The 27,746-nt window shown below is 34.6% G+C and overlaps 1 protein-coding gene and 1 pseudogene across 3 annotated transcripts in view; one reads left to right on the forward strand and one right to left on the reverse strand.

The window, feature by feature from the left end:
* The window catches only part of NDUFAF2 (NADH:ubiquinone oxidoreductase complex assembly factor 2), a 218,530-nt gene that overhangs the window by 127,193 nt on the left and 63,591 nt on the right, over positions 1–27,746 (reverse strand). For both annotated transcript variants that reach the window (XM_081291122.1, XM_081291121.1), the window contains exon 2: positions 14,685–14,774. In XM_081291122.1, the coding sequence (XP_081147248.1) occupies positions 14,685–14,774 (90 nt within the window). The remainder of the gene's footprint in view (positions 1–14,684; positions 14,775–27,746) is intronic.
* Positions 24,527–25,676, forward strand: LOC308652537 (nucleosome assembly protein 1-like 1; annotated as a pseudogene). The gene has a single exon. The product of its transcript is annotated as a nucleosome assembly protein 1-like 1 (transcript).

Raw genomic sequence — 27,746 nt, forward strand, 5'->3', positions numbered from 1 at the left:
ATCAAGGAGCTTGATATCAAACCAGAGTCTCTGCGTCTGATAGAAGAAAAAGTTGGCTCCGATCTGCATATTGTGGGGTCGGGCTCCAAATTCCTTAATAGGACACCCATAGCACAAGAGTTAACAACAAGAATCAACAAATGGGACTTAATTAAACTTAAAAGTTTTTTCTCAGCAAGAGAAACAATAAGAGAGGTAAATAGGGAGCCTACATCCTGGGAACAAATTTTTACTCCTCACACTTCAGATAGAGCCCTAATATCCAGAGTATACAAAGAACTCAAAAAATTAGACAATAAGATAACAAATAACCCAATCAACAAATGGGCCAAGGACCTGAACAGACACTTCTCAGAGGAGGATATACAATCAATCAACAAGTACATGAAAAAATGCTCACCATCTCTAGCAGTCAGAGAAATGCATATCAAAACCTCCCTAAGATACCATCTCACTCCAGTAAGATTGGCAGCCACTATGAAGTCAAACAACAACAAGTGCTGGCGAGGATGTCGAGAAAAGGGTACACTTGTACATTGCTGGTGGGACTACAAATTGGTGTAGCCAATTTGGAAAGCAGTTTGGAGATTCCTGGGAATGCTGGGAATGGAACCACCATTTGACCCTGCTATTGCCCTTCTCGAACTATTCCCTAAAGACCTTAAAAGAGCATGCTACAGGGATACTGCCACATCGATGTTCATAGCAGCACAATTCACAATTGCTAGACTGTGGAACCAACCCAGATGCCCCTCAATAGATGAATGGATAAAAAAAATGTGGCATCTATACACAATGGAGTACTATGCAGCAATTAAAAAATGACAAAATCATAGAATTTGCAGGGAAATGGACGGCACTAGAGCAGATTATGCTTAGTGAAGCTAGCCAATCCCTAAAAAACAAATACCAAATGTCTTCTTTGATATAATGAGAGCAAATATGAACAGAGCAGGGAGGAAGAGTAGGAAGAAAAGAGTAACATTAATCAGTGACATGAGATGGGAGGGAAAGGGAGAGAAGAGGAAAATTGCATGGAAATGAAGGGAGACCCTCATTGCTATACAAACTTACATATAAGAGGTTGTGAGGGGAATGGGAAAATAAACAAGGAGAGAAATGAATTACAGTAGATGGGGTAGGGAGAGAAGAAGGGAGGGGAGGGGAGGGGGGATAGTAGGGGATAGGAAAGGTAGCAGAATACAACAATTACTAATAGGGCATTATGTAAAATTGTGGATGTGTAACCGACGTGATTCCGCAATCTGCATTTGGGGTAAAATTGGGAGTTCATAACCCACTTCAATCTAATGTATGAAGTATGATATGTCAAGAGCTTTGTAATGTTGTGAACAACCAATAAAAAAAATGAATTCAGCAAAGTAGCAGGATATAAAATCAACACCCATAAATCAACTGCATTCCTATACATCAGTGATGAATCATCTGAAAGAGAAATTAGGAAAACTACTCCATTTACAATAGCCTAAAAAAAACATTTGGGAATCAACCTAAGAAGAGACATGAAAGATCTCTAAGATGAAAACTACAGAACACTAAAGAGAGAAATTGAAGAAGACCTTAGAAGATGGAAAGACCTGCCACATCCTTCAATAGCTAGGATTAATAGTGTCAAAATGGCCATACTACCAAAAGTACTATACATATTTAATAAAATTTCTATTAAAATTCCAATGACATTCTTCATAGAAACAGAAAAAAGTCATGAAATTCATTTGGAAAAATAAGAGGCCCAGAATAGACAAAGCAATCCTTAAGTGAGAAAAGTGAAGGAGGCATCACAACATGAGACCTTAAATCAGAGCTATAGTAACAAACAAACAAACAAACAAACAAAAGGCATGGTATTGGCACCAAAACAGACAATGAAGACAATGGTACAGAATAGAAGACATAAAAAAAGGCAAACCCACATAAATAAGTTATCTCATACTGGACAAAAACGCCAAAACATACACTGGAGAAAAGATAGCCTCTTCAACAAATGGTGCTGGGAAAACTGCAAATACGTACGTAGCAAAATGAAATTAGACTCCTATCTGTCACAAAACTTAACTCAAAAGTGGATCAAGGACCTAGGCACTAGATCAGTGACCCTGTGCCTACTTGAAGAAAAAGTAGGCTCAAATATCCATCATCATGGTTTAGGAACCAACTTTCTCATCAAGACTCTGAAAGTATAAAAAGCAAAATCAAGAATCAATAAATGGAATGGTATCAAACTATTCTTCACAGCAAAGGAAACAAGAATATGAACAGAGAGCCTACAGAATGGGAAAAAAATCTGCCACCCTGTGCACCTCAGGGAGAGCATTAATCTGTAGGATGTATTAAAAACTCAAAAAACTTAACATCAAAAAAATCAAATAACCCAATCAATAAATGGGCAAAGGAACTGAATAGACACTTCACAGAAGAAGAAATATGATTGTTCAATGAATATATGAAGAAATATTCAACATTTCTAGCAATTAGAGAAATGCAAATTAAAACTACACTGAGATTTTATCTCACTCTAGTCAGAATCGCAATTATCAAGAATACAAATAACAATAAATGTTGGCGAGGATATGGTGAGAAAGGTTCACTCACACATTGCTGTTAGGACTCCAAATTGGTGCAACCACTATAGGAAGCAGGAAGGAAGATTCCTCAGAAAATTTGGAATGGAACCACCATTTGACTCAGTTATCCCACCCTTCGTCATACAACCAAAGGACTTAAAATCAGCATACTATAGTGATGTGGCCATATCAATGTTTGTAGAAGCTCAATTCACAATAGCTATGCTATGGAACCAACCTAGGTGCCCTCCAAGAAATGAATGGATAAATAAAACGTGGTACATAAACACAATAGAATATTACCAAGCCATAAAGAAGAATGAGATTATGGCATTTGCCTGTAAATGCATGGAACTGTAGACCATCATACTAAGTAAAATAATCCAAACCCTCAAACCAAAGACCAAATGTTCTCTCTGATACGTGGATGCTACACACAATGGTAGTGGTGGGGAATAGAAGTTCACGGGATTAGACAAAGGGGCATGAAGGGAAGGGAGGGCAGATGGGAATAGGAAAGATTATAGAATCAATCAGATATACATGAACACATGATCAATGTTACTCTACATCATGTACAACCTCAAGAATGTGAAGTTAAACTCCACGTTATGTATAATATGTCAAAATACACTCTAATGTTATGCATTATTAAAAAGAAAAAAGAAAAAAAAATTTAAAAGTACTTAAATATTACAGGTATATCTGACAAAAGATATATAGAATCCGTACAATAAAAACACGAATTTTGTCAAGAAAAATTAAAGAAGGCCTAAAGAAATTAAGAGATAAGCCATGTACATTTTAGTAAGATTCTTACTAAAATGGTAATTCTCTGCAAAAATGATCCATACATTTAACAAAATTCAATCAAAATTCCATGAGGCATTTTTGTATAAAGTAGCAAGCTGATTTTAAAATGTATATGGAAATGCAAAGGACCAAGGTAGTCAAAACAACTTCAAAAAACCATAATGAAGTTGGAGGGCTACTAGTACTTCATATCAAAATTTACAAAGTTACTAATATCAAGGAACTGAGGCCCTTGTGCAAATAGCCAGAGAGGACCCAAGCCAAGCTGGATCTCTGATGGACTACAACAGTCACATAAATGAGTTTGAAAGTTTATCATCCCTGAGTGGAATATGAATGGAGCCCAGACAAGCACCTTGCCTCAGCTATGTGGGAGACCTCATGCTAGAGGATACATATCTAAGCTACACTTGGCTTCCTGATGCATTAAAAATATGAGATAGTAAATGTCTGTTAAGTCTCTAACTTTTGGAGTAATTTTATAACGCAGTTATAAATAATTAATATGTATAGCTGTCATTGGATAAAAATCACCAATAGTTCTCAGTCATTCCCAGACAATCAATTTGGTTGAGCAATAGGCTCAGAGACTCTGGGTTGGGACATGAGTTGAATAGAAATACTCCTAGAATTATGTACTCACAGAACATCGAGATAGATGGACTTTTAAAGGATTCTGAATTTGTCTTTTAAAGCTAATAAGTGAAAAACAGGGAAGAAAATCAATTTGTCCAAATGACTAAGATAGTAAATAGCCTCTGCAAGATTTGAATGTAACCTAGGTTTTCTGATGCTGGTACAGTGATAGCATCATTCCCTGACCACTGTTTTATGAAATTTTAAAAATTCTTGTCAGGTGAAGTGGTACACACCTGTAATTCCAGAAGCTGTGGAGGCTGAGGCAGGAGGATCACAAGTTCAAAGCCAGACTCAGCAAAAGCGAGGCACTAAGCAATTCAGTGAGACCCTAGCTCCAAATAAAATACAATATAGGGCTGGGGATATGGTTCAGTGGTTGAGGGCCCCTGAGTTCAATCCCAGGTACTCAAAAAAAAAAGTTATTGGTGGGTAGTTCCTATGACCTAAGAAAGACATGTTAAAAAATTATTAATATTAAAGCAATAAAGATGTACATGATAAAACATGATATTCATTATTAATTAGCAGTGTTTAACAGATATGTTCTAATATCTCTGGAAAATAATTTTTATATAGCTTTATTCCAAGTTTTTATTCTAACATTTTAATTAGTACATGTGATAAATAACCTAACTTTCCACCAATCAATCAATCAATCAATAATGGTTTAGGGCTGTTCCGTTGCTTTCTTCTACTTCTTCTTTTTCAAATCTTTTTTTTTAGTTGTAGATGGACATAATACCTTTATTTATTTATTTATTTTTATTCAGTGCTAAGGATTGAACCCAGTACCTCACACATGACAGGTTAGTGCTCTACCACTGAGCCACAACAGCCTGGCTATTCCGTTTCTTTCAATTATAGTCAACTTTTTATATATTTTCAGGTTCTCTCAATAATGTGTATTCCTGTTAATACCAAAGAAGCTTAAACTTACCAAAAACAGGGCTGGGGATGTGGCTCAAGTGGTGGCGCGCTCGCCTGGCATGCGTGCGGCCCAGGTTCGATCCTCAGCGCCACATACCAACAAAGATGTTGTGTCCGCCGAGAACTAAAAATTAAATATTAAAAATTCTCTCTCTCTCTCTCCCCGCTCTCTCACTCTCTCTTTAAAAAAAAAAAACTTACCCAAAACAATAAAAAGGAACAAAAATGGAAGATAAAATATTATTTGAGTTACAGAGAAATAGATTTTTGAGACATTCTATGTAAGAACTATACATCATGGTATGGGTTAAATTTAAAAGGTTTGCTGAAACTCTGTGAAACCATCCAGTAGCTAGTACTATACTATCTCCCACAGGTATCCCAAAAATGTTCTACATTTTTGGAAACAATTGCTTGTTTGCTATACCATAACTTTCTTTAGATTGATTTATCTTTGGCAAATGAGCAAAGTCCCCACAGTATCTCGTCCTTTTATACTTTCAATTTCAAATGTATTCACTCAGCAAATATTGATTAAGCTTATACTTATTTTATGTAAAGTACTGACCTATGCCCTAGGAATACAATGATGAACAAGGTAAAGACTATCCTAAAGAATCTTCAAGTCCACAAAAGGGAATTAAGGGAAGGGAGGGAGGATGGGAATAGGAAAGAAAGACAGTGGACTGAAATGGACATAACTTTCCTATGTTCATATATGAATACATGACCAGTATTAACTCCACATCATGTAGAACCTCAAGAATGTGAAGTTACACTCCACGTTATGTATAATATGTCAAAATACACTCTACTATCACATATATCTAAAAACAAAAACAACTTCAAGTCCAAGGGGAGGAGGTAGAAAACTAAACAGAATCCTCTACAAGTGTATAAGTGTTATTACCGGGGGAGACACAAAGTAAATGAAAACAAAACAGGAATATCCTATTCAGCACCATTCGGGGGCTGAGGCTGGGGTCAGAAAGACTTTCAAAGAGAATTAATGTCTATTCCAAAATGTGATGAATAAGTAGGCATTAATCAAGTTATTAAGGAGGTAGGCAGCATCATATAAAGTAGGAAAAAAAAAAAGCCTGGAGGTGTAGCTCTTAGTACAGCACTTGCCTAACATGAAGGAGACCCCCAAGTTCAACTCCCAGCACTGCTGGGGGTGGGGGTCAGGAAGTGAAAACTTTGTAGACCAGATAATTTGAGTTCAAATTTGTCTTTAGCTGTTGTTCGTATCTAGAAAAAAATTTTAAACCACCCTGCTTAATTAGGAGGAATCAGAAGGGAATTCATGTAAGTTCTCACCACAACATCTACTGGATCCATGCCCATAAACTCTACTTTTCCATATACTACTGATGAATTTTCCATACTATTGTCAAAGTGCAAATACTAGAGCTTGTCCTACCCTGCCTTCTTCAGGACTTCTCTTTCGGCATTATAAATGCTTCTATTTGTATTGGATCTTCCCCATTACTGTTACAAAACTCTGTTAGCTTTTTTGGCTTTAAAGCAAAACAAAATAAAATTCTTCTCTTGACTCCAGTTTCCTGCCCAGGTACTGCCTCATGAGTCTGCTTTTCTTTACAGATGAACTTTTCATAAACACAGACTGCACTCATTCTCTTCAAATTCTCTCTTCCTATTCTTTATTTCTATCAGGCTTTTGCTCCTGTCACTCTACAGAACTATTTTTCTCAGGACTAAAGACCTCTCTGTTCATTAAAGCAAATGGTTGATTTTCAGTCGTCATCTGACACTACTCATCACTTTTTTCTCCTTGATAATTGGCTTTTAGATGTGACTCATTTTTTCCTCCTACTTTTCTGGCTGTTGCATTTTTGTCTCCATTGTCTCTAAACCTTGGAGGAGCACAAGGTTCAGTCTTTGAATACCCTGTTTTCTATGGACACTCATTCCCTTTGTGATTTCACCCAGGCTCACAGCTTTATATAGCATTCACTTGCTTTATATACCATTTATTTTGCTACTCGCAAATTTTATTGCCAACCAAATATTTCCACTAAACACTTGGCTCACAAACAATTTAATATCGTTACTTGTATGTTAAATAGATACCTCACACTTACCATGACCTAAATTTGTTTTGTTTACTCCCCTAATTTGCTCCTCCTGTAGGCTTGTCTATCAGTTAATGGCGACTTCACTTTTTTCCAAGTGAGGCCAAAAAATTATAGGCCATTACTGATTGCTTTCCTCTTACACTCCATCTAATATGTCAGCAAATCCCATTGGATCTACTTTTATAATACATCCAGAATTCAACTACTGTTTTCCATTCCTACATCATTCTGGTCCAAGTCACAACTATCCTTTGCCCTAAAGTACTACTAAAACCTCCTGGCTGCATGTTTTGACTATGTCTCTTGGGTTTCTTTGCAATGTAGCAGCCAACGTAATACTATTAAATATAACTCAGCATATGAATACTCTTTTCAAAACTCTCTCCAGAGGCTTACAATCTCATTCAGAGTAAAGTCCAGAGTGCTTAGGATAGCCTCCGTGGCCCCACAAAATTGGGCATTCTGCTAACTCTCTAAACTTATCTCCTATTACCTTCTCTCTGGCTCTATCCCAGTCATATTGACTTCCTTGCTATTCCTTAACATCTGAGCATGTTTTTTGCCTCAGGGCTTTTGCACTTGTGCCAGGAGTCCTCCTCTAGTTGTTATTAGCACAGCCAGCTCCTTCTTCTGTCTTTATTAAAAACTCATCTTCTCAGCAAGGCCTTTTCTAAACACTACTTAAAACTGTAAAACCTTCCCAAATACTCCTGTGTGGTTTCTTTCTTTTATTTTTATATGTCCACTAGCATATAACATGGTTTATTTGGTTATCTGGTTAGTCTTTCTCCCACCCAGAAATTCGGAGGTCTTCAATAGGCATATTGTTTCACCCAAATTGATCAATAATATGCAACTTGTGTGTACCTGTATTCTGCTACTAATAATTGATAAATGCTAGTTTTTATTCATCTGAACCTGAAAAAAACTTTGGATTTATTTGGTGTCAACACCATTTATTTTAAAAGTTTGTTCTCTTTGCTTCTCTCTATACAGTATTATTTGTCTATATTTTAGTTTAATTTTTTCATGGTGCAAAGTTCTTCTTATTTTTTATATTTAATTAATGTGTACCACTGTAGAAATAACTTTCATTTCAGTGTTTGGTTGATGTATTAGTTTTAAGAATATGCCCGATGAGATAGTCATGCTGAACTACTATAACAAAACACTTATAAAAAACATTAAAACTTCATTCTAATTCTCTGAAAGTCTCAAAGGCTGAAAAATATGAATCATTACCTATTTGTTTATTTATAACTTAATTTATTTTTATGAACATTTTAATTCTATGCTATCATTGGAAAAATGACAGAATAGACTCAATATAAGAAGGCGTAAGCATTATTTGAGAATCGTAAATGTAGCTTATATCACTGGAAAGTTTATTAAAATAAGAATGCGCAATTATTCCTTCTTGAAATTGGCAATTTGTATTTCCTAGAAAAAAATCTCTGTTATCTATACACATTTTTGTTCTTTTCTCATAGTTCCACGTATTTTCATTGCTAATAAGAGAAAGATATTTTCACTGACATAATATTTATATTCACATGCCAGCATAAACATAACATAATGCCTATAGCTACTACATGTAAGTTATCATGCTATGACCAACAAGAGGCAACAGATATGTATGTAGCTATATAACCAAAGCAATTTATCTAACCTTTCCAGGACTTAGATGATCTATCCATTAAATGAGTATAATTATAATAGTGTCTACCTTACAGAATTATTGTGATAATTAAACATGATAAGGACTTAAAAGCAATGACACAATACCAGGCAAATAGCTATACATTCAATAAGTGTTAAGTGATAAATAAGTTAGACACTGGTACTTCAGTTAAGGTTCTTTTTTTTGCTTTTCTTTTTTGATTTTTTAAAAAATAAATGACAAAGGAATGCATTACAATTCTTATTACATATATAAAGCACAATTTTTCATATCTCTGGTTGTATATAAAGTACATGTCTTTATACATGTACTTTGGATAATGATGACCATTACATTCCACCATCATTAATAAACCCTTGCCCCATCCCTTCCTCTCCCACCCCTCTGCCCTATCTAGAGTTCATCTATTCCTCCCATGCTCTCCCTCCCTACCTCACTATGAATCAGCCTCCTTATATCATAGAAAACATTTGGCATTTGTTTTTTTTGGGGGGGGGGGTACTGGCTAACTTCACTTAGCATTATCTCCTCCAACTCCATCCATTTACCTGAAAATGCCATGATTTTATTCTCTTTTATTGCTGAGTAATATTCCATTGTATATATATGCCACATTTTTTAAATCCATTCATCTACCAAAGGGTATCTAGGTTGGTTCCACAGTTTAGCTATTGTGAATCGTGCTGCTATAAACATTCATGTGGCTGCACTACTGTAATAGGCTGATTTTAAGTCCTTTGGCTATAAACTGAGGAGAGGGATAGCTAGGTCAAATGGTGGTTCCATTCCCAATTTTCCAAGGAATATACACACTGCTTTCCAGATTGGCTGCACCAATTTGCAGTCCCACCAGCAATGTATAAGTGTATCTTTTCCCCCACATCCTCACCAACACTTATTGTTTGTATTCATAATAGCTGCCATTCTGACTGGAGTGAGATAAAATCTTAAAGTAGTTTTAATTTGCATTTCTCTAATTGCTAGAGATGTTGAACATTTTTTCACATATTTGTTGATTGACTGTATATCCTCTTCTGAGAAGTGTCTGTTCAGGTCCTTGGCCCATTTATTGATAGGTTATTTTTTTTTTTTTTTGGTGTTTAGCTTTTTGAGTTCTTTATGTTAGAAATTAGTGCTCTATCTGATGTGTGAGGGGTAAAAATCTGCTCCCAAGATGCAGGCTTTCTTTTTACCTCACAGATTGTTTCCTTTGCTGAGAAGAAACTTTTTAGTTTGAGTCCATCCCATTTATTGATTCTTGGTTTTAATTCTTGCGCTGTAGGAATCTTATTAAGGAATTGGGGCCTGATCCCACATGATAAAGGTTAGGGACTACTTTTTCTTTTATTAGACGCAGAGTCTCTGGTTAAATTCCTAGGTCCTTAATCCACTTTGAGTTGATTTTTGTGCTGGTGAGAGATAGGGGTTTAATTTCAGTTTGTTGCAGATGTATTTCCAGTTTTCCCATCATCAACTGTTGAAGAAGCTACCTTTTCTCCAATGCAGGTTTTTGGCACCTTTATCTAATATAAAATAATTGTAATTTTGTGGGTTTAGTCTCTCTGTGTCCTCTATTCTGTAACATTGGTCTACCAGTTTGTTTTGGTGCCAATACCATGCTGTTTTTGTTACTATTGCTCTGGAGTATAGTTTAAGGTCTGATATAGTAATGCCACCTGCTTCACTCTTCCTGCTAAGGATTGCTTTAGCTATTCTGGGTCTCTTATTTTTCGAGATGAATTTCATGATCGCTTTTTCTATTTCTGTGAGGAATGCCGTTGGGATTTTGATCGGAATTACATTAAATCTATACAGTGCTTTTGGTAGTATGGTCATTTTGATAATATTAATTCTGCCTATCCAAGAGCAAGGTAGATCTTTCCATCTTCTAAGGTCTACTTTGATTTCTCTCTGTAGGGTTCTGTAGTTTTCATTGTATAGATCTTTCATCTCTTTTATTAAGTTGATTCCCAAGTTTTTTTTTTCCTGAGGCTATTGTAAATGTGGTAGTTTTCCTCATTTCCCTTTCAGAGGATTTGTTGCTGATACACAGAAATGCCTTTGATTTATGGGTGTTAATTTTATATCCTGGTATGTTGCTGAATTCATTTACTAGTTGTATAAGTTTTCTGGTGGAGCTTTTTGATCTTCTTGGTATAGAATCATATCATCAGCAAATAGTGCCAATTTGAGTTCTTCTTTACCTATGTATATCTCTTTAATTTCTTTCATCTAATTGCTCTGTCCAGTGTTTCAAGAACTATGTTAAATAGAAGTGGTGAAAGAGGGCATCCCTGTCTTATTCTAGTTTTTAGAGGGAATACCTTCAATTTTTCCCCATTTAGAATGATGGTGGCCTGGGGCTTACAGTAGATAGCCTTTACAATGTTGAGGTATTTTCCTGTTACCCCTAGTTTCTCTAGCGTTTTGAACATGGAGGGGTTCTGTATTTTGTCAAATGCTTTTTCTGCATTTATTGAGATGATCATATGATTCTTATCTTTGAGTCTATTGATATGATGAATTATATTTTTTGATTTCCAAATGTTGAACTAACCTTGCATCCCTGGGATGAATCTCACTTGATTGTGGTGCACTAACTTTTTGATGTCTTTGTATTCAATTTGCCAGAATTTTATTGAGAATTTTTGCATCTATATTCATTAGAGATATTGGTCTAAAGTTTTCTTTTTTTGATGTGTCTTTTTCTGGTTTTAGAATCAGGGTGATATTAGCCTCATAGAATGAGTTTGGAAGTGCTCCCTCTTTTTCTATTTCCTGAAATAAATTGAAGAGTATTGGTATTAGTTCTTCTTTAAAGGTCTTGTAGAGCTCAGCTGTGTATACATCCGGTCCTTGGCTTCTCTTGGTTGGTAGGCTTCTGATGGCATCTTCTATTTCATCAATTGATATTGGTCTGTTTAAATTGTGTATATCATCCTGATTCAATCTGGGCAAATCGTATGACTTAAGAAATTTGTTGATGCCTTCAATATCTTATATTTTATTGGAGTATAAGTTTTCAAAATAATTTCTAATTATCCTCTGTATTTCTATAGTGTCTGTTGTGATATTACCTTTTTCATCATGTATGCTGGAGAGTTTTCTCTCTCCTTCTATTTGTTAGTGTAGCTAGGGGTCTGTCAATTTTATCTATTTTTTCAAAGAACCAACATTAGCTTTGTCAATTTTTTCAATTGTTTTCATTTCAGGTCTAATTTTAATTACTTCCTGTCTTCTACTGCTTTTGGTGTTGATTTGTTCTTCTTTTTCTAGGGCTTTGAGATGAAATGTTAGGTCATTTATTTGTTGATTTTTTCTTCTTTGAAGGAATGAAGTCCATGAAATAAAATTTCCTCTGAGTACTGCTTTCACAGTGTCCCAGCAATTTCGATATGTTGTGTCTATGTTCTCATTTACCTCTAAGAATTTTTAAGTCTCCTCCTTGATGTCTTCTGCAACCCATTGTTCATTCGGTATCATATTGTTTGGTCTTCAAGTGTTGGAGTAATTTTTATTTTTTATTTTGTCATTGATTTACAATTTTATTCCATTATGATCTGATAAAATGCATAGTAGTATCTCTACTTTTTTGTATTAAGAGTTGCTTTGTGGGCTGCGGATGTGGCTCAAGCGGTAACGCACTTGCCTGGAATGCATGGGGCACTGGGTTCGATCCTAAGCACCACATAAAAAAATAAAATAAAGATGTTGTGTCCACCGAAAACTAAAAAATAAATATTAAAATATTCTCTCTCTCTCTCTTTAAAAAAAAAAAAAAGAGTTACTTTGTGGCATAGTATATGGTCTATTTTAGAGAAGGATCCATGTGCTGCTGAGAAGAAAGTGGACCCACTTGATAAAGGTTGAAATGTTGTATATAAGTCAGTTAAGTCAAAGTTATTAATTGTATTATTGAGCTCTATTGTTTCTTTATTCAATTTTTGTTTGGAAGATCTATCCAGTGGTGAGAGAGGTATGTTAAAGTCATCCATGGGTACTGTGTTGTGGTCAATTTCACTCTTGAACTTGAGAAGACTTTGTTTGATGAGCAAAGCTGCTCCCCTGTTTGGGGCTTATATATTTATGGATGTTATGTCTTGTTGGTGTATGGATACCTTGAGCAGTATATAATGTCCATCTTTATCTCTTTTGATTAACTTTCGCTTGAACTCTACTTTATTTATTTATTTATTTATTTATTTATTTAGAGAGAGAATTTTTTAATATTCATTTTTTAGTTTTTTGGAAGACAGAACATCTTTGTTTGTATGTGGTGTTGAGGATTGAACCCGGGCTGCACGCATGCCAGGCAAGCGCGCTACCGCTTGAGCCACATCCCCAGCCCTAATTTTCTTTTTAAACATTTTTCTGATTAAAGACAAATGTACCCTTTTAATAGCAATTTCACAAAATATATAAAAGCATAAAGAAGAAGGCATTTTTATTTTTTTTTTTTTTTTTTTTTTTTTTTTTTTTTTTAAAGAGAGAGAGAGAGAGAGAGAGAGAGAGAGAGAGAGAGAGAGAATTAGAATTTTTTTTTAATATTTATTTTTTAGTTCTCGGCGGACACAACATCTTTGTTGGTATGTGGTGCTGAGGATCGAACCCGGGCCGCACGCATGCCAGGCAAGCGCGCTACCGCTTGAGCCACATCCCCAGCCCAAGAAGGCATTTTTATTATAATGTGCCTTGGTGTGGATCTATTGTGATTTTGTACATTCAGTGTCCTATAGGCTTCTTGAATTTGGATTTCTAATTCATTCTTCATGTTTGGAACGTTTTCTTATATTATTTCATTGAATAGATTGTTCATTACTTTGGTTTGGACCTCTAGGCCTTCCTCTATCCCAATAACTCTTAAATTTGGTCTTTTTATGCTATCCCATATTTCTTGAATATTCTGCTCGTGGTTTCTTACCATTATCACTGTGTGGTCTACATTCTTTTCAAGATTATATATTTTCAGGTAAGGTTCTTTTAGTGGCAAATAACAAAGCCTAACATAGTCTAGACCTTAGGTATTTAATAAGGTTGCTTACTGAGCACTTACTATGTGCCTTCCCATGTGTCAGGCACTATGTAAGGAACTGGAAAGGAAAAAAGGTAAATGTATATTAAGGACATAAGGTCCTGGTTAGAATACTGATTTGCATCGAAACTTCATTAAGAAAGAAATATAACTGGGAACTGGAGAGCTGTTGGGAACCTAGGAAATATTCTTGCTTTCTTATGTATTTTCTTTGCAAAGTAGTTTCAGTTTTCTTCTCTGTTGATCAGCTTTTTCTGCAATAAAACTTTAATGGTGGATTGAAAATGGCTACTCTCAAGCTCCCATGTTCATATATTACTTCCCAAGCCACAAGGACAGATTAGCTCCTGCTGCTTTATACCCCTTTGATCTTTTACTTAATTTCAGAGTATAAGATAGGGATCAACCATCCATCCTTGTCTAAACAGGAGATCAGTTAACAGGGTCACTGTGCCTTGAATAAATATTCCAAATGGTATCTACAGCAAGTATTCTCAACAACTTATAAAAGAGAAAACTAAGACTGAAAAGTATGTTTCTCAAGTTCATGTAACTAGTGCATGCCAGAAATTGGCTTCAAATCCTGGGGTTGTCCAAGTGCAGGGTTGGTATCTCTTTAACTTTGCATATGTGGAGTTTTGCTTGCCTCACTTTAGTCCCAACTCTGCTAATGCTTCATAGTTCTTTTTGTTATACATACATTCCCTTTCCAAAGTTTGTCAACTTCATAAATTTTAAAGAAATGCAATGTTTAAAAAAAGTTTGATGGATTCAGGATATAAAAGGTTTTTCAAAAAAGAGAAGTATGTAATTATATATGCTCTTATTAACTTCTGTTAAAATTAAAATTAAAAATTTTTGTTAAACAATTTGCCTCTCAGATAATTCTACTAAAAGCAGAATCTTACCTTCCCATTCTGTTGGGATATCCCCCACTTCATAGTCTGTTTCTTTTTTATTTGCTGCTTCTACAATCCTTTTTTCTCGAATAGTTTGTCCTGTAAGACAAAAGTGATAAATACATTTTTAAATGAACATAACATAGTAGTTATTACAAGTAATGTCTTCTCTTTTGATACTTCACAACCTTGATATTTTAAAAGAATTAAATTAGAAGGAAAAAGAATAGATTCTATTCAGAATTATATATTAGAAAAGACAATTTCTGAACTGTAGAATTTTAAAACAGTCTTCCATAGTATGCAAAATGAATTTTGGTAGCATAAATATAGATTTTATATAAGGAAAAAGAACAATCAATCCTGCAAGACACTAATAACTCATAAAAGAATTTTAGTAAGTGTTTTATGCCTTTAAACTCACAAGTATATACACCAGAGGTGCCACACGTTCCTGTGACTACCCATTATAGACCATGAGAAATTGGTACTACCCTTGCCCCACAGTATATTGAAAAACGTAATAGATCCAAGCCACAGGATGGGTTCTATGGCCTGAGTTACTACCTCTCAAGGGAATATAATGAAAGAGGGACAAAAAGTGGTGAGCCTCAGATATGGTGCTTCAGGTGTGAGATGAACATGCAGAATGAAATGGCAGAAATGTAAAAACAGGAAAGCAGAGAGAACAGTAAAGAAAAAGGTACAGAGGAAAGAAGGATGGGATGAGAAATGCCTATTACTTATATTTCTCAAAAATGAGTATCAAAAAACTTAACACCAAAAAAACCCCAAATAACTATGTCAATAAATGGGCTAAAGAACTAAACAGACACTTCATAGAAGAAGAAATTCAATTGACCAACAAATATATGAAAAAGTGTTCAACATCTTTAGTAATTAGAGAAATGCAAATCAAAACTTCACTAAGATTTCATGTCACTCCAGTCAGAATGGCAATCATCAAGAATATAGGCAACAATAAATGTTGGCAAGGATGTGAGAAAAAAGGTACACTCATACATTACTGGTGAGACTGCAAATTGGTATTACCACTATGGAAAGCAATATGGAGATGCCTCAGAAAACTTGGAATGGAACTATCATTTGACTTAGCTATCCCACTCCTCAGTTCATACCCAAAGGACTTAAAATCAGCATACTACAGTAGTGCAGTCACACCAATGTTCAATTCACAACAGCTAAACTAGAGAACCAACCTAGGTGTCCTTCAATAGATGAATGAATAAAGAAAATGTGGTATATATAGTCAATAGAATATTACTCAGCTTTAAATAAGAATAAAATTATGACATTTGCCAGTAAATGGTTGGAGTTAGAGAATATCATGCTAAGTGAAATAAGCCAATCCCCCAAAAACCAAAGGTCGAATTTTTTCTCTAATATGTGGATGCTAATTCACAATTAGGGGTGGGGAACTAGAGAAGTATAGAGTTACCTTAGATTAGGTAGAGGGAAGGGGAGGGGATGTAGGGATAGAAAGGATAATAGAATGAAACAGACATTATTACTTTATGCATATATGTGACTGCAAGATAAATGTGATTCTATAGCACATACACTCAGAAAATGAGAAATTAAATCCCATCTATAAATGATATATTAAAGTGCATAAATGCATTATACTATCATGGATAACTAATTAAAACAAATAAATTAAATTAAAAAATATATAGTTGATTAGAATGTATTTTAAGTTCATATAGAAGGCATAAAACTATTCATCATTTTCTTCTATTTTAAAGTCTTGATTATATCCTTCAAAGCTGCTTTGTCAAAATGGTGGCTTTAAAATGTTTGCCTATCATTGAATCTTTGAGCTGGTGAAACTAGGTAGGCTTTCTATTTCCAACAGTTAACAAGCATGGTTCTGTACTACAGGGAATGTGAACTGAGACAGAGAAGACACCAGTGAGTAATGATAAAGGGAACAGTATGACTTAACAGTGATTAGACCAGTCTTGGATAGAAGTCTGAGCATTATAGGACACTCCTTTCTTTAACCCTCCTCAGCCAATCTTATACCATACTAAAGAGACTGGGCAACATAATTAAAGAAACTGACATGGTTGCCTGCAAATCTCTCTTATAAACTTCCTGCAGTTTTACTAACTAAGATTCCTTCATTTGTGGACAAGGGCTCCTGGGAGTGAATGTGTAGGATAAAGGACAGCCTGAGAAGACCAAATGGCTGGTTGTTACTTCCTGTTTTTGGAAGAATAAGTAAAAGACTGGGATTTCATAGACAAGTCATTTAATGGCCAATAACCCTGAAGTATGTGGCCAGGAAAGCTCTGCATTTCATTATAAACTCATTTAACCAGTCTGATTGAATCCTAACATGCAAGTTCCTTAAGGTTTATAAAGAGGAGTTATATTTTCCTTATCTGATGCAATAAACCTACAGAAGGGCAGGGGATTTGTAGTAAATGTCCCTAAGTTATAGGGACAAGGCTTAGAGTAAAAAGAAAATATTAACAATGACAGCTGCATTTCTCTGTCAGAGCAGAGGCATAATATATATATGAATGTATTTTCACTAAAATGCTGTTTATATTCATACATAAATATACCATAACAATGGTTATTACTATAAAGTATACTTCCATATCAGTTTTCAAAATATTTGAAAGTCAAATGTCTATGTCTTCATATGGTACTTAGCTAAATACCCAGATATAAGTATGTTATTTTACCAATACAGCTAAAAGAAAGAACATGGTCTAAAACAAAAAAAAAAAAATGATAGTACAAAGGATTCTGAAAGTATGTATGTGTGTGGTCTGTAAGGTCTTACGTGGACCTCAAGAGAGTTCAGCACACAAGGAAGGGATAGAGTTCTAGATCTCTCAGAAGCACAAGTGAAGAACACGTTACCAGTGTATCTGTATATATGTGACACACAAAAAAACAACTTTTCATTCCTATTTTTAGGTCGATAAATTTCATGTAAGGCCTCTCAAGAATTTTAAAAATCAAAAGTCATCTATTTTTGTGTGTAAATGAAAAGACAGGAACAGTAATTTATGAACTTGTTTAATCCCTTGATAATCACTGAATAAATCTTTGTTTAAAAATAGTTGATATCAAAGTTGTGCTTTTAAAAGTATACATCTTTAAAAATATAAAATAAAACTATGAGTTTATCAGATGAAGTCTTTATAATCATATATTCTTTTCCCCTCAAAACAGTTTTAAAACTACTTCATTCTTGGGAATAAATCCTGCTTGTATGATTGATTTTTATAAATTATAAATGAAATTTATATTTCTCATTGAGTAAGAAATTATGTACAAACTGTGCACTTACATTAATATGCTTTTGTGTAGTATTTGTAAAGACAGCGTAGTTATCATAGCAAAAGCACTTCTATCCTCATGAATAAAGCAAATTGATGTGTATGCTCATGTGTCAAATTTTAGGGTCTAATTTATATTTTAAAATCAACTTAATAACAAAAACATTTAATTTAATGTGACTTTAGTCCTAATAAATCCTAAAAAAAAAAATAAGAAGTTCACATCGGTGTACTCAATGGGCACTAAAAATCCCAATACATAGTTGTTTTACTTAATAGTAAAAAACATTAGATTTAATTGAAACAATAAAAATAAAATTTGAATTCAAGAAGACTATAATGGTTAATAGTACATGGACTTGAAGATTAAAGAAATAACAATTTATTTTTGAAACTTAAATTTTTAAAAGCAGGCTACCATTCAGCTAATTGTCCTAAGAAAATGTCAGATTTTCTATTCATTTGTTTTGAAAAATATATAACTCATTTAGTTAAAAAATAAAAAGATTTCCAGATACAGGGTAGATGACAAAAGTTTAGATGGAAGACAAATTTCATCAGTTCTACTGAGCTTCCAGGATCAGGATGGAAACCCTGGACACAGATATGGGGAGGAGACTCTAGAGAACAAAGTTCTAAAGCTAGAGTCTTATATTCCCATGCCTTTGGCATGTAACAAATTTTGTGTGTTCTTTTCTCTGTTAAAAAAAAAAAAAAGTCCTGGGGCTGAGGTTGTGGCTCAGTGGCAGAGTGCTTATCTCACACATGTGAGGCACCGGGTTCAATCCTCAGCACCACATAAAGATAAATAAATAAACAAAATAAAGATATTTTTTTAAAAATAGGAATTTTTCCAGTGTGGTGGTGTATGACTGTAATCATAGCAACAAAGGAGGCAGAGCCAGGAGGATTGCAAATTCAAAGCCAGGCGGAGCAACTTAGTGAGGCTCTAAGCAATGCTCTAAGCAATCCTTCAATGCTCTCTTTTTATCTTATTCTGAAAGATACCAATATATGCACTAGTTATATATTTTATGCACATATAACAAAATAGATATACAAGTTAAGTGTAAAGATTTGTCATGTATCACCTGAAATCATCTTGTAGACTGTACTTGGGAAACCATACTGCAGACCACAGTAGTCTAATCAGAGAGGCTCAGCAACACATATGTTTTATAGGGCATAGGAACCAATATAAACAGTAAGAAATTCCTGTGGACACAGAATGGTTGATGAATATCAAAGTCTTGCTTGGATGTGTTTACCCTTCATTTCATAACAAATTCCAGGGGTGATCAGATTTTAAAAATAGCTAATATTTATGGCATGTTCACCATGTGAATGACATTCAACTAAATTTTAACTTTGTATGAATAATTTCTCTTAAACTTTACAACTTCATGAGGTTACTATTATTATTTCATCTTATAAATGAAGAGATTTTTAAAGAGAACTTAATTCATTAACTTCAGGTCATTTACTAAGAAACAAGAGTCAAGATGTGAACATAGATCTTTTGACTCTAGCCCTGGAGACTTAACCACTAAGTTATACTGACAGACTTCAAGATATCTATAAATACTACATCTATAAACCTAACACATTTAGTTAGTAAAATATAAGGGCTAAGCTACTATCAAAAGTAACTACTATTTGTAAGAATATTAAAAACAAATTATCTCTAAAAAATAAAAACCACTCCTTTCACTATATTTTTAGAATATAGAAAACATATCTCAACTCATTTAACATAGAAATCCTGAGTCATTCAACATTCACTAAATAATCACTGAAGAAAATCTGGAAAACACAGAAAGTTGTAAGAATATAAAAATCTATCCATAACCCCACTACTTAAAATATCCTTTCATTAATACTTTGTAGATTACAAATCTACAAAAACAGAAATACATACACATTTATAAGATTAAAGTTATGCATATATATTTTTCCTGCCACATAGAATATGAAATTTTTATCATTATTCCACAACTTAAATTCTAAAGAAAAAGGAAGCTCCTGTAGAAGTGTGTTAATATTTCTTTTAAGTGTGTTTTAAATGTCAAGACAAAAATCAAAGAGATTGCTTCTCTAAGAATGAGCAATAAAGCAAATTAAAATAATATTAAAAGAAAATTCATGCCGATTAAAAAACATACATCAGGCACGTCACACAAATTAAGTCTTCCAAATTAAGGTAGAACTTCAAGATCTGAGGAAGAAGTAGTAAAGTGCAGTGATTCATCTAATATCCTGATCACCAAGGAAATTCTTTTTGAGAGATAAAACGCCACCATGGGAAAATATCTTTTGGTCTTTTCTACCCTTTTACCCCCCTATTTTTTTTTTCCCGTTTCTGACCTAGAAGAAGAAGACGGAACACTGCAGAGAGAAAAAATTCTTTGAGGAATTCCCTGAAGTTAGCAGGGATGAACTTTACAGAGGAAAAAAATGTTCATTAAAGACTCTGGTAGAGGGAGAAAGCCCAGATATCCTCTATTTTCAGATCAAGTTTCCCCAAGAATAATCAGAGTGAATCTTCTCAGGAAAATCCTAGGACTTTTTGATACTTTAAGTTTCATTTTCAGGATATAGATTTTATTGACAATCTTGTGATGTCTTCCCTAAGAACTTAAAAATCATTTATTTTCTGAATAAGCTATCTCAGCACAAGTGTGAAAGTATCCCTCCCACTCCTGTCTCCTGGCCATTTAATTTTTCTCCCTGTCAACACAATGATCCGTTTCTGAAGTAGTTCCAGGGATAGCTTACAGATGGGCAAATATATGTATATGATTTTTTATACACAAATTAACACCATGCCAATTATATTGCTTGTATCTTGCTTCCCCCTCTGCCCTTACTAATCTTGGGAGTTTTTTAGCACAAATACAGAAGAGCTGTTTTATCATTTTTCTTTTTATTTTTTGTTCTTTTCTCCCTTCTTTTAAAATTTCCCCCAATGTCATAATTTTTAATAAACATGGGATAGTACAGAGAATGGGTTTATCATAATATTTTCCTTTTTCCTTATTGATGACTATTTAAGTTGCTCTTGATATTTTGCCATTATAAACAATGATCCAATGAATAACCTTACATATATGTCTTTTCAAATCAGTATAAATATATACAGGAGCTAAACTCCCAGAAGAATTGCTAGGTCAAATGGAATGTTCATTTATAATATTGATAACTATTTCCAAATTGTGGTCCATAAAAGTTTCGCCAATTTAACTCCCACAAATATACATTTTCAAAAATATATACACATTTCCCCCCTAAACTTTTAATTTTGGGGGGAGAAGGAACTGGGGATTGAACCCAAAAGCTTTCTAACACTGAGCAACATCCACAGTCATTTTTATATTTTATTTGGAGACAGGATCTAAGTTGCTGAGGTTGGCCTCAAACCTGCGATGCTCCTGCCTAAACCTCCCACGTCACAGGGATTATAAGTGTATGTCACTGTGCCTGGTTACTTTTGCCCTTTAATTTTTGCCAAATAATAGGTTAAAATGATAACTTGTAGATATTTTTTCTTTTAGTGAACAAGGCTGGCATTATTTCATTTTAAGAGGCTCTGTACTTCTTTTTTTGTGTGAAATTTTCATGTCCTTTGACCATTCTCCTATGGTCTCTTACTTGCTGATTTGTAGGAACTCTTTGTATGTTTAAGAATGACTGTTACTGATAACACATGTGCACAAAATATTCATTAAACTATTACCAGAAAATGCAAAATGTGAGAAACAATTTAAATGATCAACTATAATAACTATCATAAATGTACAAAAGTTACATGATGTATAATATAGCAACATACTGAATGAGAAAGTGATATGAAAATCTAGCCATCTTTTATTAAGCCAGACACTGAACAGATTCATAAAAGCATGAAACAATGATCATCTTTTCCCTAAAATTTTCTGGTTTGGAAAATAGTTATTTCTGATAAACAATACACTTAGCCCTACCCCCAATCCATGAGTTTTGTGACCACAGATTTAACAGCTGCTGATTCAAAATATTTTTAAAAACCTGCATCTGTATTGAACATTTATGGGTTATTTCTTATCATTACTCCCTTAACAACATGGTATGACAACTATTTATATAACATTTACACTGTATTAGATATAATAAGTAATTTGGAGATGCTTTAGAGTATATGGGAGGCTATCTGGGGGACGTATGCAAATATTACATCATTTGCAGCATTTGAAAACTTTGGTATCTGCAATAGGATACAATTCCCCATGGGATACTAAGGTAAGACTATATATTTTTATGTTAATATATAATGGTTTTATTAATGCTGTTTTAAGTAAATTAATAAACTTTTAAAATTATCACTTCGAGTTTTAATGATAAATATCAATGTATAGCCCATTAAAAAAAAAAAAAAAAGCCCTGTGATGACGTTAAAATGAGCCTGAGACCAAAATGTTCAAATATATACCACTGGAAACAAACAAATCAGGATTCCATAAAGCCAGAGTGCTAAAAGGCAGAAAGATAGATAAATAAACTGGGGAGACAAAAGGGCTTTTACTTACCAGAGTACTAACATAAATATGGAGCAAGTGCCAGGGTTGGAAAAATTACCATTTTGTAAGCATCATGGTAAAGATTGGTTCTGGTAAGAAATATTAATGGGGTTGGGGATGTAACTTAGTGGTAGAGTGCTTTCCTAGCATGTGCAAGACTCCAGGCTCAATCCCTAGCACTGGTCAAAAGAAAGGAAGGAAGGAAGGGAGGGAGGGAGGCAGGGAGGGGAATCAATGAAGAGGAGTTATCTTTTGTTTTAATTGGAAATAATTTCCCCTTCCTCTGCATATAGGGTGTTCTTACACATTTAAAAGTTGAATAAGACCTTTAGTTTATTCCTGAGCAATGATAAAAAATTTTAAAAATTAAAATGGAATATGACACATATTATAAAAAATATGTTATGGTTTAAAAATGAGGTATCCTTCCTAAGTGTTAGACAAAGTAGGAAGGTTCACAGGTGAAATAATCAGATTATGAGAACTGTAAAGTCATTAATGAGTTAATCCAAGACAGATGAATTTACTTGAATGAACTGCTGGGTGGTAACTGTAGGCAGGTATGGTCAGACTGGAGGAACTCACTGGGGGTGTGGCCGTGGACTATATCTTGTCCTGGCTACATCTCTTTCTCTGCTTCCTAGCTACCATAAGCTAAGAGCTTTCCTCTGCCATGCCCTTCCATCATTATGTTCTGCCTCACCTCATGCCCAGAGCAAAGGATTTGGTTGACCATGGACTGAACCACTGAAACCATGATCCCAGAATAAATTTTTCCTCTTCTAAATTGTTCTTGTCAGGTATTTTGGTCAGAGAAAGAAAGCTGACTAACTAGGTTAAAAATGATAAATTACTAATTTTGCTACCTAAAAATACTGCTTTTCTAGGGTTTTAGTGACCCTGTAGGTGAATAAGACAATTGACAGATGTGGGTGACAGGACACACCAACAGTCCTGAAGAATGAGACAACAGACCCAGGTATCTCTTTCCCTATTTCCTCATGTATCCTCAGAAGCCCAGGCAGATTTGGGGGGTAATCTTTAATGTTTAAATTCAGAGCTTCAGAACTCACAAGATATCTATGATAGCATAGGAGAGATTTTCTTCCACCAGTCCCAAACCAAAGTTAAAAGCGTAATTTGGCTATAACCACAAGCACATGTGATCTGTGTGAGGAATTTCAACAAGCTGTCTACTTTCAGACCAATATTTCTCACTGGTGCAGCAGGATGAGAGGCGAGTTGAAGCTGGAGAGGACTTTGGACTAGAAAGAGATGCTGGGCTGACTGAGGTGAATTATCTCTGTGACAGCTGTCCCCTTAAAAATAAGCAAGTTTTAGGCCTTTGATATCTGAGAGCAGCCCCTGGTAAGAAGAAATGGTGATGAAGTAGAAAGGTCAGGATACGATTCTTACTGTATGACTTTTGCCCTGTATGAAAGTGGCAGCAAGCAGTATAGTCAGGTGACAATTACAATTATTAAAGACTGAATTCTACATACATAATGAGGCTTAGAAGTGTCAATGTATAATGTATGAAAGTGAGGGCTACTGAAAGTCAAGAACCACAACTTTTGTCACAGTGGCTGGATGTGGTAGCACAGGCCTGTAATCCCAGCTACTCGGGAGGCTGAGTCAGGATTGCAAATTTGAGGCCAGCCTTAGCAAGTGAGACCTTGTCTCAAAACAACAATGACGACAAGACTGGTGACGTAGCTCAATGTTAAAGAACCCCTGGGCTTTTTTGGTGCCATCTGCTGTGGGCACCACCTCCTGCTCCTCCCATCTCTGCTGCCTCCCTGAGTCACTGCCTGGGCAGCTCCGACCGCCTGGCTCCCCATACTAGCAGCCGGGTCTTCCTACCTTGATGAGGCTGGCCTAGAATTTGGAATCCTCCTGCCTCAGCCTGTGGAGTTGCTAGGATTACAGACGTGCAGTACTGTGCCCAACTTTTCAGGTTTATTTTAAAAGTATTTGAAGTTCCTACAACGTGGCAGACATTGACAACAAAGAACAGTCTGAACTTGATCAAGATTTGGATGATGTTGAAGAAGTAGAAGAAGAAGAAACTGTTGAAGAAACAAAAATCAAAGCGCGTCGGCTGACTGTTCAGATGATGCAAAATCCTCAGATTCTTGCAGCTCTTCAAGAAAGACTTGATGGTCTGGTAGAAACACCAACAGGATACATTGAAAGCTTGCCTAGGGTAATTAAAAGATGAGTGAATGCTCTCAAAAACCTTCAAGTTAAATGTGTACAGAGAGAAGCCAAATTCTATGAGGAAGTTCATGATCTTGAAAGGAAGTATGCTGTTCTCTATCAACCTCTATTTGATAAGCGATTTGAGATCATTAATGCAGTTTATGAACCTACAGAAGAAGAATGTGAATGGAAACCAGATGAAGAAGAGGAAATTTTGGAGGAGCTGAAAGAAAAGGCCAAGATAGAAGATGAGAAGAAAGATGAAGAAAAAGAAGACCCTAAAGGAATTCCTGAATTTTGGTTGACTGTTTTTAAGAATGTTGACTTGCTCAGTGACATGGTTCAGGAACATGATGAACCTATTCTGAATATCTTTCAAGTAAGATATTAAAGTGAAGTTCTCAGGTGCTGGCCAGCCCATGAGTTTTATCTTAGAATTTCACTTTGAACCCAATGAATTTCACAAATGAAGTGTTGACAAAGACATACAGAATGAGGACAGAACCAGACGATTCTGGTCTCTCTTCTTTTGATGGACCCAAAATTATGGGCTGTACAGGGTGCCAGATAGATTGGAAAAAAGGAAAGAATGTCACTTTGAAAACTATTAAGAAGAAGCAGAAACACAAGGGACGAGGGACAGTTCATGCCGTGACTAAAACAGTTTCCAATGATTCTTTAATTTTTTTGCCCCTCCTGAAGTTCCTGACAGTGGAATCTGGATGGTGATGCTAAAGCTATTCTGGCTGCAGACTTTGAAATTGGTCACTTTTTATACATGAGCGTATAATCCCGAGATCAGTGTTATACTTCACTGGAGAAGCTATTGAAGATGATAATGATGATTATGATGAAGAAGGTGAAGAGCAGATGAGGGTTATCAGCTCTTTGAAGAAGTCAAAAGCTGCAGTAATTCTTTTCAATAAAAGCTGTCTGGATATCTCAAAAAAAAAAAAAAAAAAGAAAAAAAGAAAAAAAAAAAAAAAGAACCCCTGGCATCAATTTTCAGTACTCCTCACCAACCCCTACTCCCTGGCGCTGCAAAAAAACACCTTTGTCACTTTGAAGCATTGTAAATAAAATGAACATCAATTATGAGTACAAAAGTTGGGATTCTTAACACTGAAAGCCATTTTTACATATGACTTAAAGTGTAATTTGACTAAAGTTATTCAGATACAGCATCTATTAATTAAGAGAATGTTATATACCAGGCAGTGTTTAGCTGCCTTTCATATTTCTCCATTTTATTCAAATATACACAGCTGAATAAAATAGTATAGCTGGATTTTGAACCATACATTTTTCTAATTCCCAAGCATGAGCTCTTTCCATTTAAGATTTAAAATTAGCATTTATAAAGTTTGTATATGGTATCATTACAGAACTCCAATTAAAAACTAGTATTTAATTAATAACTATCATAGCTATTATTTTCCCAGGTGCTCAAATGAAGTATTCCTACTTGAAAATATGATGTTTCTATAACTTCACATATTCTATATATATATTTATGTGAGCATGGAAGACTATCTCAACAGATCCCAGCAGGTATTACTTTTTTTTTTAAAGCAATTAAAGAGACCTTACATTAGCTTTCAGAATTTTTAAAATGGCTAATTAGTTCAACAGACTAGAAAAAATCCTGTTAGATTCCTCAGAGTTACAGGTTTTTTATAAGGAATTCCAGCTTATTTCATGGTAGTAGATTGGAAATTATATAAAAATGCTTGGTTATTATGAAATGCCTTATATACTATAGGTGGGCCTTTCAGACCCCAATAGCTGAAAGGTCTTAAACTACACCCAGAAAGACAACAAAAAACTCCCAAGCCACACATTTCCTGTATTACTGAAAATGTTTTCTGGCAAGGTAATAGCATACCAGTATTCTTTTCCTTAAACCTGACTTATTAATTTTTTAAAAAGCCATAAATAAATTTTGTAAAATTTAAGTCTACAACCACATATGAAGAATATTACAATTTAAGAAATGATTAACTTATTATAAATTGTTTGTGTTCCACATGAACAATAAATTTTCTTATTTACTGTTAATAAAATAGTTCCATTAGTAAGAGCCACAGCCAAGTAATATGATGCATGGCATTTTTGGTTGAAAGGTGACAAGCCATTGAGATGATATGATTATGTTAAGATCTGCATTCATATGGATATTGGACTCCTGCTGTCCACCTCGGCCTGCTACTGGACTCCTGGAGAGTTCCCATTGGTTGGGGAAGTGCGGTAGGAGGGAATTCCAGAGGAGGGACTTCCTGTGGGGGTCCAGGAGAATGCCTAGTGGGTCGGTTGGCAATCTTCCCGGGAGCATACGGGGCATTGGCGGCAGTTTCAAAAATAAAGTTTGTTCCTGCTTGAGTGGCTCATGATTTTGTGACCAGCCAGACTGCGGCATCCATAATATAATATTTAAATAAAAATTTGAAGTTCTAAAAACATGCTATCCAATCAACAAATTTACTGAATATTTCACTGCAGTAGAAAAAGAAAAGAATAAAAACAATGAATTCATGGCAATTTAGTCCACATAATAACATGTTCACTTTGAAGAACTAAAACAGAAGCTGCCATTTCAGATTTTGTTTAAGGTGTAGAAATCAATTTTGAAAGTAATTTATTTACTTAGTATATCATATACCTTTTATAAGGCTAAATTATCTATGATATATAAAGTATATTTATAGTTAAAAATTTGTTAAAACTATATAATATAGCTATATAATATATAATTATATATAATATAATAATATAGTTATAAAACACAATATGAGAAACTAACAGTAGGTGATTCTGAAATAAATACATCTGAATTATGGGTACACACCTTAATACATAAAAAAGGAATGAATGAAGAGATAATGAAATTTGTAGTCAGATAGGTTTTAAAATAGATGGACATCCTGGTTTTTACAAGAGACTATTTTAAAATAAGAAGAAATTTATGATGAAGACTGAAAGTCTTCATTTTTAACAAC

This window comes from Spermophilus citellus (assembly GCF_964194105.1).
Source record: "Spermophilus citellus genome assembly, chromosome: 1".
NCBI lineage: Eukaryota > Metazoa > Chordata > Mammalia > Rodentia > Sciuridae > Spermophilus > Spermophilus citellus.